This window comes from Propithecus coquereli, unplaced genomic scaffold (assembly GCF_000956105.1).
Source record: "Propithecus coquereli isolate 6110/MARCELLA unplaced genomic scaffold, Pcoq_1.0 Scaffold610, whole genome shotgun sequence".
Taxonomy (NCBI): domain Eukaryota; kingdom Metazoa; phylum Chordata; class Mammalia; order Primates; family Indriidae; genus Propithecus; species Propithecus coquereli.
The window spans coordinates 293743-306726 of record NW_012152064.1 but is presented as its reverse complement, the minus strand read 5'-3'; the positions used below and the strand labels follow the sequence as shown (position 1 = coordinate 306726).

At 39.5% G+C, this 12984-nt stretch overlaps 1 protein-coding gene across 1 annotated transcript in view; it reads right to left on the bottom strand.

Moving 5' to 3' along the window:
• Nucleotides 1-12984, bottom strand: part of SPTA1 (spectrin, alpha, erythrocytic 1) — a 71165-nt gene that overhangs the window by 48208 nt on the left and 9973 nt on the right. The window contains exons 6-15 of the mRNA XM_012659453.1: nt 11796-11929; nt 11098-11242; nt 9549-9703; nt 7397-7532; nt 7182-7283; nt 5196-5333; nt 4628-4738; nt 3089-3166; nt 2790-2945; nt 1233-1437 (exon numbers count right to left, since the gene is read on the bottom strand). Of these exons, the coding sequence (XP_012514907.1) occupies nt 1233-1437; nt 2790-2945; nt 3089-3166; nt 4628-4738; nt 5196-5333; nt 7182-7283; nt 7397-7532; nt 9549-9703; nt 11098-11242; nt 11796-11929 (1360 nt within the window). The remainder of the gene's footprint in view (nt 1-1232; nt 1438-2789; nt 2946-3088; nt 3167-4627; nt 4739-5195; nt 5334-7181; nt 7284-7396; nt 7533-9548; nt 9704-11097; nt 11243-11795; nt 11930-12984) is intronic.

The window sequence follows — 12984 nt, the reverse complement described above, 5'->3', positions numbered from 1 at the left end:
TTCGAACTCCTGAGCTCAAACAATCCGCCCGCCTCGGCCCCCCAGAGAGCTAGGATTACAGGCGTGAGCCACCGCGCCTGGCCTAACACCCTACTTTTTAAGAGAAGAATAATACATGATGTTGGTTCGATTTGATATTGGGAAGTTTCTTTTTATAAAGATCTTTCACTGAACTTTGCTATGCCCCCTCATAGTGCCTGCCCTTCATTACAAACCATGCCCCACAGTTTTATTTTCCAAAAAATTTATCACTTATACTCTGTTCAGCTAAATTCTTTATTATGTGACCTTATAGCAATTATTTGCATTCTGCAAAGCAATTACTATGTCTCCCAATAGGGAGCAGCCATGCCATCTTATTGTTATAGCCAAGTTGGATTTTTGTTATCCTAAACCAAAAATCAGAATGACATCCAAAAACACAAGTATGACATATCTCTTTGTAACCAGGGAAGAGTCATGTTTCTAGGTTGATGTCCATAACAAGGGATGCACTGACAGAGAAAACTCATTAACTGTGTTCATTGCTGACAATTGGTCAATTTTCCAAAGTAAGAGGTGTATGGAGGAATATGACACCCACACAAGCATTAACTCTCAGTTGGAGCTGTCACGAAAGGTGAGAATTATTTTCCATCCCTTTCTTAGTATAATGGATCATAAAATATAAATAGAGACTATTCAAGAAGACACGTGGAAATTTTTTTCAGCGCTTACAGCAGAGCCTGAACACTTTCAGATAGGTGAAAAAAGCAACAAGTGATCAAGATCTATAAGAATAAAATATTATAGGATCGTCATTTGTGACACCAACAATCTCTGAATGTCTAATTTAATCACCTGGGCCATAATATCTTGTCTAGTTTATGGAACCAAAATATGTGCACTAGATTTAGGTCCACAGCCAATACTGAATTTATAGTTCATGAATAGCTGTTCAAGAAAAGAAAAAAATAATGGGAGAAAAGTAAAGGAAACAAAAGTAATTTCAGCCAAAAAAAAAAAAAATACCTCTACATACACAAAGAAAACATAAAATTGTGTTAAGATATAGTGTGCTAAGTTTAGACTGGATTTTAAAAAACTTCTTTCCCATCAAAAGAAGACACAAGGAAGCAAATAAGCAGCATCCCTTCTCATAGAGGTCACCAGATAAATTCATGGTGGGAAAGATGAATGCAGCAGGTTGCAGAATTTAGGAACTGGATTTCACCAAGACCTCTGCTTCTTACCTTTCTGTGCTGTAGCCTCCAACAGCTCCTTCCAGAGGCTGACAACTTCACTCAGGCGAGCGGCCACATTGTCAGAGGCGTAGTGACCATTCTCAATCATCTCCTGGCCAGTTTTCTCCAGGTTATTGAGTAGGATCTCATTAGCTGCCAGTTCATCTTCAAAGACTTGCTGCTTTTGAACCCGGCTCTTCAAGTTCTGTATGTCCTAAGACAAGATGGGGGGCGGGGTGGGAGGAAAGAAAACATTACTTGAAGAATGAGGTGCAGAAATTTTAAGGATGGGGGTTACTTCTCACTATAAATTTCACTGTACTAAGAAGAGGATACAAGGGAGAACTGCACTAGTCCAATGCTTGGAAAACTCACGTGACCCATCTCTCTTTCTGCATGTGACAGATGTGGCTAACCAATCCAGCATTTATTTCCACTGAGCCCAGATACTGCCTGAAGATCATTTTGAACGTGTCACCCCATGCAAGCATTAACACTCAGTTGGAGCTGTCATGAAAGGTGAGAATTATTTTCTATCCCTTTCCTAGTACATGGATCATCCACACATCAGCCCCATATAGAGATCTGTTTATTCAACATACACTGGAGCCATAATTCCTCTAGGGAATGCAAACATGTACAATTCAGTTTCACAAAATGAAAGGTACAGATAGGTGTTCATAGATCTAGCAAGATATAAGAACAGAAGGATAGTAAGTACACACTTAAGACTAAATGATATCTGGAAAAGTAAACACTTTCAAGAGACACTGGCCTAGAAATCAAGACAGTAATTCTAGCCCTGATGGTAAATGTTAAGGTCTGTGAGTATACATGTGTATGCATTATAGTTTCTATTATGCAACTTTTTTTAGTGCAAAATATGTGTTTAGTACAACTCCAAGAAAGAGAAATCTATGGCTTAGCGATAATTCAGGAATTTCCATAGTCACACAAACTAAAGTAGAATTTAAGCCCAGGTTCACCTTCTCCAGAGTTTGTGCTTCTAACCTTTATATTAAACTACCTTCTAAATAACTGGATAGCTCTGGGCAATTTACATATCAACTCAGAGCCTGGTTCCCTCATCTATAAAATAAGGGATTGTTCCCTTCCAGCCACAACATTATATGTCTATATTATATTAAACTTTTAGGATATTTTTGAGTTTCTAGTTGCTTTCAAAAACTTTGAATGTATTTCTGGGATTAGACGCAATATTTTCCTACTATAGGAGTTTGGGGGAGCAGAAGAGCTGATAAAGGGACAACAGCAGCTAATAAGGATCATCCCTACCCTTCCTCCACTCTGTTAAGGATCACTGGAAGTTGCACCAGAGGAAAGGAGTGAGGAACAGCAGGATATAGGAAAACCAGAATATAGATTCTTGATTTGTAACTGGATATATAGTCTTAGGGGAGTCGTTGCCCTTTTCTCAGCCTCTGTTTCCTCATCTATAAAATGTGGATCACCAGCTGAACATCGAAATCCATTCAGCTCCAAGATCATAATTCCATGAAACTAACTCCTCCTAAGTATATCCAGGGACTGAAACCCCCTACCTACCTTGTAATCTTCATCATCTGCCAACTTTTTCTTTTTGTTGATCCAGTTCTTTAGGTCATCTGAATCCTGATACAGTTGTTGCAAAAGCAATGAGTCCTCCAGCAATCTCCGCCGAGTGGCAGCTCTTTCACGCAGGGCATCCCGCCGGGCCAACAGCTGCAAAAACCATGAGCAAACTCACTGTCAGCAAAACCAATATGGGTACATGAGATTCAATTTCCGCTCTGGTCATCATACCCTCAACAGTTTCCTTGACCCCAGTGCACAGGCAGGCAGAAGCTCTGGGCCTTTGGACATACCCCATCACGAATAGCGGCGATGTTTTTTGAATCATAATGGTTATTGTCAATCAATTTGGTTGCAGTCTTGTCTAATGTCTGAAAAAAAACAAAATAGAGTGGTTTTCCCTCTGTGACCACTGGGTAGGTGGTCACAGTTTGAATAGCTGTTTAAAGGTGAAGCATAACAACATTGGAAGAGAACAACACTGGAAGAGAACAAGTTGGAAGGTCAGAAGATCTAGGTCCTCATTCAGATTTCTGTTATAAATTATATTTCAAAACATATACCTTAGGCATATCAATTACTTTCTCTGTGCCACAATATATATCCAGGCTACAGTAAATGAATTCATATGTCACTACAAGGTAAATATTTGATCTGTGCTTAAATATCAAGAGGAAACACTATTAATGATACAGTCATGTCTGGTGGTACAAGTCTATCTATCTGTCTATTTATCTATTCATCTATTCTTCTATGATATGTATCTGTATCTACATCTATATTTATACCTCCAGCTACATGGGGACAGGAGTCAGACATTGTAGAGGCAAATTTTTATCTATATTTATCCGTAATCTCCCAAATTGCTAGAGCTTAGAATTAATCAGAACGGGAAAATGATCTAAAATAAATGATAGCACTTTATACAGAATAAATTATTTTACAGTGTTATCCTTTCTCCAATGAGAAGCAACAGAAAGAACATGCATATGGATTAATAGTGGACCATATTAAGCTCCAAATTGATTGGAGATTAACAAAGAAGACTTGGAATTTGATTGTTGTTGCTGCGAGTGGTGGTGGTATGTTTGTACATGTGGGAAGGGGGCGTTAAAGACAGCACCACCCTAGAAGGCAGCCAAAGACATATAATATATTGACCAATGAAATCTTCCTCACACTCCTTTGAATCCTGCTTATATATTGACAAGTCTTCTGGATACTTTAATTAAGGTTCACAGGAAAACTCTATAGTAGCTTAGATGAGAAACACAAAGATGAAGATATACTATTAAGGAAAAATATGCTATGAAGGAAAAGAGTGGATATTACTTAGATATCTAGATATTACTAGAGAAGAGAAAACTATATTAAGATATTATTAGAGAGGAAAAAAAAATAAAACAATGATCATGCACTTCATCAGAAAGAAAAAAAATGATGTACCATCTTGAAAACCTTCCCAAATATGCTTTGTAGACCAAGAAGAATGTTGATAAAAATGGGGGTGATTCTTTTTCTGGATATTTTAACTTTTTTTTCTTTTAAAGATAAGTATAAAGTTTGGCTTTAATGCTATGTCAACATTTTATATGTTTGCAAAATTAAATCAAAGAGTTTAAAAACACAAAAAGAAATACTACTAACAATAAAGCAAGGATATAACTTGATTAAGAATAATCCTCATGCTATGTTTGGCAGTCATAGGAGTGATTTTTTTTTCCTTCTTTCTTTTTTCTGTACAAAGGAGTGATTCTATCTAGGCACAGGTATTGTCTGAGATGATGTATACAAACAGGAAGACAATGCCCAAATTACAGCCCATTTCTTACTGTAATTTTCTCTTCTTGGGCAGTAAAGGCTTCCTCAAAGTCATCATGCTTCTGAAGAAGGGCTTCTACGCTGCCAAGTGAATTTCCCAGATCCTCGTTTTCCAGGAAGGCCTATAGAAGACAGAAAGGCACACCTCAGCTGTGCCCCATTAGTGAGATTCCTCTTGGAATATCTCTGACACAAGGACTAAGGAAGGAGAAGGGATGGTTGGAGAACAAGGCAGGAATCAGCACAAATTAGGGCAATAGATAGAGACTAACCTCAAACAGTAGGAGCTTCAATCTTCCTTCCTGATGCTCTTATGCAATTTTCTTACCTATATTTCTGGGTCTATCCACATGGAATTCCCCAATCTAGTCACATTTTTCTCTTCTTGAGCTCTTATAAATTTGATGTTCATTTTGTCTTATGTTCAGTTATGGTTAAATCCTCTCTGCTACATATTTAAGTATTTTTATATGCATTCGTTCATGAGGGAATTGAAGTAGCCTTATAGAAAGACCTATATTTTCTTCTTTGGATAATTTTCTAGTTCCCAGGACAAGTTGGTTGGACCCTTCCCGCTACCTCTTGTCTACTCATCCAACTGTCCACTTGCTCGCTGTCTCTGTAGAAGAGATGCAAGTCCAAGCACTGCTCGTACTGATGCTGACGCTTGTCCCACAGTTCCAGCAGGGCAGCCCAGCTGTTGGCAAGTATTGCCATCTTTGGAAAGGAGAAGACAGTATATCAGGAAGATCATTTATGTTATTCTACATTTATTGAACATCTAATAAATGCAAAGCCATTTGAAGGATACAAAAATAAACAGGAAATAGGCTTTTCTCTTAAGGTTTCAACATCTAAGCAAATGATTTTAGCATAGGAAAAATGGAAAAAATGCCATGAGAGAGGAACAATACACTTAATATGTATAAAGAACCAAGAAAAGACTAATTCTGGTAAGAAGACCAGGGAGTAGAAGTATGGAAAAGCATAGGAAGTATTGTACCAGAGAGCAGCTACCAAGGGCTGGGAGCAAGTAGCAGGATTGTAGGAGGACATGGTGCCATGAGAAAATGTTATTATAGGAACTCTAGGTAATTGTTAGATTGTACCATGTGCTCTAGAGAAAAGTGCAGTGTCTGAAAAAGGGTGGACATTTGATGAAATCCATAGAGCACTTAAAATGTCAGACTGAGAAGTTTGCATTTTACTCTGAAAAAAAAAAATGAGAAACACCAAGAAAAGAGAAAAGAGACATTCTCAAACCCATAAAAAAGCCTTTGTTTCTGGTTAAGCATCTGCCCAAGAAATTCCAACTTACTATAGCTGCTTCTGTGTTAACTCCATCAAAGGAGCAGCACAAAATCTGAGAATCACAGGATAATAGGTGAGTTTTCAAGGACTTAGGGTTCTGCTATTCCTCTGGCATAAACTTGTTACTAATAAAAATCTATATTACAATATCCCCACAGAGTTCTGGGAGAATTCAAAACACAGTTATCTCAACCTCACTCATTACATAGTGCCGGAGGCTCTGCCTGGCTTCTAGTGAGAAGCAAAGAGGCCTGCAGATCTTATTGCTACCATCATCCCCAGGAGTTCCTAGACTTTGTCACTGGAGCAAAATCTCTCTGGGTCAGGGGGCTGGAGTGAGGCCCTGTGATTCAGGAGGTTGGAATGATGGTAAACCTGTTGTCCATTCACAAATGCAGTGGAGTTGTGAATGTTTAAAGTTTTCCTGTTATTTAATGTAAATTTGAAAAACACAGATAGAGAAAAATCAGCTTAATTTGAGGTTGTATAGAGGAAAGAAGAAAAGGTACAGGTGCCAGCTGTGTTTCCGGCACTGTGCTAAGCACTAGGGAATCCACAGATGACTAAGGTGCAGTCCTTATGGAATTTACAATCTAGAGATGAGCACGGAAAGCTGACAAAACAGAGCAAATGTCAAAAGGCAAAATGGTATGGATGTTTCCTATTATGTAGAAGTCAGAGGGTTGGTGACATAAAAGCTCAGATGTGAGGAAGCAAACACTGTGTCCTGAGAATTTCAAATGATTCAATTTAACTAAAACAGCACAGTTAGCCCTCCATATCTGTGGGTTCCACATCTGTGGATTCAACTGACTATGGATAGAAAATATTTGGAAAAAAATGCGTTTGTATGAACATGTACAGATTTTTATTTTCTTGTAATTATTCCCTAAACATTGCACTATGACAATTATTGACACAGAATTTACATTGTATTAGATATTATAAATCCAGAGATGATTTAAAGCACATGGGAGGATGTACAGAGGTTATATGCAAATATTACACTATTTTATATCAGGAACTTAAGCATCCACGGATTTTGGCAACCCAGGGAGTCTTTGAACCAATCCCCCATGGATTATGATGGATGACTGTATGAGAAAGGGAGCAGCATAAAAGTTGGGTCCATATTATTAACATACTTAGATGACTTCTATCCTCTTCCCATTCAGAGATTATCATATTATTATGAGATTAAGTAAGGACTAAATATGCCATCAAAATCTCACAAACTCTGTTAAACTAGATTACCTTCTCCTGAACTTCATCAGAGGCTTCATGATTGGCATCCAGGAGGGCTTGACCAGTCTCATCAGCGGATTGAAATCGGTCATCGTAAGAGTCAATCTCATGCTGTGGCCACAAGACACAATGTCTCAAAATGCAGCAAGAAGCCTTCTGGCATTCCTGGTATTGAACCACATCACCTGCCCCCTCCTCTGGCTGGGGATGCCTGTCCTTTCTACCTTATGCTGCTGATGCCTGTCCAGCAGGACTTCCCCACCGGCCACATCAGTTGGCAGCTCATCAGCATTGATCAGAGCGGTCTTCTCCTTCATCCAGCCCGAGAGCTCATCGTAGTCAGACAAGAACCGCTGGTACCTGTGGGAAAGGTGAGATAAAGGACAGGAGGGAGAAACTTGATGTGAAAGGACTCTGAACAAAGAGTTAGGGTTAGGTTGAGCTAAGATGTGTGAGGTCCTCCTCACTCTTATCCTAGCCCTCTCCTTCCCTGATGTACTTCCTGTTACTTAAAATCTAGTTAAGCTGTCCCCGACCTTTTTGGCACCAGGGATTGGTTTCATGGAAGACAATTTTTCCGTGGAACGATGGGGGGGGGGGTGGTGATGGGTTCAGGATGATTCAAGTGCAATACATTTATTGTGTACTTTACTTCTATTATTATTACATAGTCAGTCACTTGCCACTCACTGATAGAGTTTTAAGATGAGTCTGAAGCAATTGATTTATTATGGTCTCTGTGCAGTGAAACCTCTCTGTTAATGATAATCTGTATTTGCAGCCACTCCCCAGCACTAGCATCACTGCCTCAACTCCACCTCAGATCATCAGGCATTAGATTCTCATAAGGAGCGCACAACCTAGATCCTTCCATGTGCAGTTTACAGGAGGGTTTGTGCTCCTATGAGAATCTAATGCTGCTGCTGAGCTGACTGGAGACGGTGCTCAGGTGGTGATGTGAGCAATGGAAAGTAGCTGTAAATACCGGTGACGCTTTGCTTGCCCACTGCTCACCTCCTGCTGTGCGGCACCGTTCTTAGTAGGCCATGGACTTGTACTGGTGGGCAGCCTGGGGGTTGGGGACTGCAGGTCTAGTTCCTCTAGTGGTGCAGGTTGTAAGTCCTTCACTCCAGGTTGTATATTCCTAGGGTAGGTGTGTCATTGTGTGATGTGACATATGGGCATCACTTCTCCATCACTACAAGGTCACACCTACCCCATAGGTATTCGAAATGGAATAAAGTACTCATAATGCAGCAATAAATAAATACATGCCATATAAATAACAGGAAGCACCCTCTTGGAAGAGGGGACTAGAATTAGGGTTAGGATTCCTCATGTATCCTAGCTCTCCTTTAACCCTATCAATAAAAAACAAAAACTGCAAAAACAGTTACCTATTCCAAAAAATTAAATGCTCACCATTTGGTTTTAAGTCATAACAATAAGGTAAACACTATCTTCTGGTTATCTAAAGACTAATCGTAAGAATTAATTACTGAAATAATGCCTGGTTATCAGAGTTTTTTGTAAGCTTTTAATCCACATTCAGGAAATAATACTGGAGTTATTTTGATGCTCTTCAGCTTGAAAATTTATTTCAGCTCCTTAGCTAGAAGCAGAATTTTGAAATGTTTCTTCAGCTGCTTTTCCAGCAGCTATGAGTCCCTCCATAGCATCCCATGATTATACAAATGGGAAGAAAGTGGGATGGGGGTGAGTGGAGGTGTGATGCTGAGTACAGCAGTACCCGCTTATCTGTGGGGGAAACATTTCAAGCTGCCCAGAGAAAGCCTGACACTCAGGATAGTACTGAACCCTATCTTTTATATACTATACCTACACATGTATGATAAAGTTTGACATACAAATTAGACACAGTAAGAGATTAACAACAATAATCAATAATAAAATGAACAATTAAGTAAAATAAGGATTACATGAACACAAGCACTGCGATATTGCAACAGTGGATCTGATAACTTAGATAGCTACTAAGTGACTGACTGATGGGCTGGACAAAGGAATGATTCACGAATCGGGCGGGAGGCAGCAGAATAGCAAGTGATTTCATCATACTACTTATAATGGTGTACAATTTAAAACTTATGAATTGTTTATTTCTGGAATTTTCCATCTAGTATTTTCAGACTGCAGCTGACCTTGGGTAATTGAAACCATGGCTAAGCAGGGACTACCATATTATATCAGTCCACAAAAAAGTTCCTTTGGTAAATTGAATCTGTTGCCTCTACTGAGCAGGCAGTGGAGCTGATTCCCTCTCTATTTTACTCTTTTCATACTTAGCTCTGCTTTTGCTATTATATCTGTGTCCTGTAGAGATAGGCAGAGCCACAGAGAGGAGGAATTTCCCACCAATAAGAAGCCTGCAGTTTTGAGTATCTGCTGGTAGCCAAGGCGCGAATGTGCTCCCAGTTGGAGACCAAATCTTCTTTCATCTGCTGGATCTGAGGTGCATCTGAAGGATGGGAAAGCATAAGCTTGTCTGCTTTGGCACATAACTCCTTCACCTTTGGGATGAAAAAGAAACCTGGTAGGACTCTGACTCCTCTTGGCAAAGATTTGTGAAAAAAGTATAGCAAAACAATCATATGAGTAATGATAATTTATAAATATATTTATACTGATATATTATGACACTAACACACTATATTAATAATTACAATTTACTGAGTACTTTTTATCTCTCATTGTGCTAAGCACTTTACATGCATTTTCTCATTTTATACTCTTCCTTTAATAATACTGAGGTAGAAATTATTCTTATTTCCCTTTTATGTGAAAACTAAGAGGTAAAGTATTTATTGGTTCAAAGTTATTCAACCAGTAAGTGTCAGAGCAAGGTTTTCACCTAAGTTGCTCCTTCACCACCACTATACCATTTCCCTAATTAATATTGTGGGAGTTAGACATTTCCACCAAGGAGGTCAAGAAAATTCCAGTAATGCCAGACCATTTTAAGCACAATTTCTGAGTAGTGGGGTTACCAGGGCAAAACGTGGATATGGATGACTCTGCACATGTTATTACCCCTTTCGTCATACTCGACTATAATCAGATCTTGTCTAGGGTGTGGGATTTCATTATCATTATTCATCAGATCATGGGATTTTATTATTCAGTATCAGGATAAAAGACCAAAAACAAAAACAAAAATAAGGAAGAATAAAAGAAGTGGAAAGGTGGGAGTTTGTAGAAATTATACACACGGACAGGGCCATAAGTAAATCACAGTAAGTGTGGGTCTTTCTGTGGGCTGACTGTCCTGTGGACACTCAGTAGTAATCGGTCTATGTCATAACTAAAGTCGTGAGGGGAAATAGTAAAGGACGGCAATCACTCGAGAAAGTAGGCTTGTTCTAAGTTCTAGTGTGCCTGTACCCACTTCTATAGACATACGAACTGGGATTTCCCAGCTTTTAAAAGGGAATTTAAAGGTGGCTTTAGCAAGTCTCGGAATTTATTACAAGAGGAAAAGAAGAAAATAGTTTTCTAATCTACTGAGTGAAGAACAAAAAGAAACAGGATTCAGCTGCAACAGGAAAAAGCATGGGTAGATGAAAGGAAAGACTCTCTGGCCACGAGGTATTTCACTGAGTGAAATTAGGAAACCTTCCTTGGAGGTATGCACTTTTTGTTTTTAAATTGTGAAATATATTAGAAAAACACCATACAATATAACTCATGTATGTATATTTAAATACAAATAATTTAAATAAAGTAAGGAGTATCCATGTAAAAGTTATGAATTAAAATAAGGAAGTATATTCAAGTGCCACTGAATTTCTCCTTCATTGAAAAGGGTAAATTTATTGTGCCCTCTGGAGGCATGGTGCTAGACAAGATGACCACCAAATGCCTCTTCTAGCTCAAGGGGCCAGTCACTCCTGTGACGGTGACTTACCTTGTCATTCATAACTGCAAGGTTTCTCTCAAGTCCCTTGTGACTGTGAAACAGTGCCTCAGAGCTAACAAGGTCTTGGCCATAGTCCTCAGAGCTGAGTAGAGGTTCCTTCTCTTTGATCCATTGGATGGCTTCGGTCACATCCCTGTCAGAGATTGGCAAGAGTTCCAACCAAAGAAGATGGCAGGCATTGCACAGCAAGCAGTGCAACAGAGCACACAGCAAGGACCACCTTGGGTCACCCAAAAACAATAATTACCTTGCCTTCCCACATACCAATAAAAAGTAATATAAGATGTCCTTGCTTAATAGTTGTTTCCATTGAGATATTAAGAACCTGGACCTCCTGACAGTTGATCTTCCAAAGATACTTTGCATGTCTCGGTAAGCTCTTTATGAATGCTTTTCTTCTTCCCAACTCCACCTTCCACCAGCACCTAATTCTCAATCTGCTTTCCTTGCTTCTGCAGAGCTTCCATCACTAAATCACCAATGCTATTTTTTTATTTCTTCGGGCTCCAATCTTCACAATATTGACTTAACTGCCCCCTCCCTTGCTGTCTCAAAGGCAAGCACATGATCCACTTTGGTTTGAAGTATTGACCACTAATTGCTAACAAGAGTAGAAGGAAGCTAATGCAAATAACAAACATGATGCTATTTTAAAGTTTTCTGCAAAGCGGTGGCCAGATCCATACCGTTTGAATCGCTGGAGGTCTGCAGCATCAGACAGGGTTTTCCGTCTCTGGAGAGCCAGACCGTGGAGACGCTCCCAGGCAGCATTCACCTCTTTCTGCTTAAACTGAATCAAGGGCAGCTCGGGATGCTTCTCCTGTGGAAGGAAACCAACACTGGAGTTATGCAAAGATGAAGTTACATGAAAAACCATTTAAACACGTCTCATTTTACATTGGTTCATACTTTGTCAGAAGTGGAGACTGACCACTGTAACCAGACACTGAACTTCATTATATCCCTGCGTCCTACCTCAAATCTGATGCACATTACCAAAACTTAGAAAACCAACCAGCCGGACATTGTATCCTGTGCCCACAGGACTGAAGTAGCCTACTAACACAGGCTGCCCAGCCCTGATGTTATTTTCAGAGCTCTACCTTGTTGATGTTTGCCAAATCCCCTGGAAATCTTGGAAGCCACAGAAAAGAAGAGAAAAATTCCCTTTGTGAAATATGAGTTAATTTTCTCAAACTCTAGTACTGTGATTCTTCACTCTGTTATGGTCCTAACACCTTTGAAAATCCAATGAAAGCCCTTTCTCTCTTCCCAGAATTATAGACACATGCTTACACATATGATTTTGCAGAAAATTTTAGGCATTTTTGCAAACTGTCTGAGGCAAAGAGATCTGTGAATACTAGATTAAGCTAGTAGCATCAGCTTGTTTTGATACTTTGCAATTTTGAAGAATTCCCATATTCCCATCTGCTTATTCCTCTTGTCCCCAGTTCTTCCCACTTCCATTTCCATTCCCAAGCCTCTCTAGACAGAATTTTCTACATTCTTCTTCTTGAGTGTATGGTATTTTCCATTATGGCAGTGTAGGCCCCACTCCGAAAAAGCAGTGGATGTACTCTAAATGTGTTGGATTCATCCTTTCTGTAGCAGATTGGAAAAAAAGGCTGTGCCATTTTGCCACTTCTCCCTTCAAAAGGTGGAGTCTGTCTCCTCAAGTCTTGGATCTGAAATGGTCTTTGACTTGTTTACCAACAGAACGTGGCAGAAGTAACTTTCTATGGGCTCCAGCACCTGGGACTCAAGAAGCCTTTCAGCTTCTGTTCTTGCCCTCGTGGAACACTGGCACATAAAGAAGCATGGTCTACTGAACGATGAGAGACTACAGGGAGGAATCCTCATCATCCTCGCCAG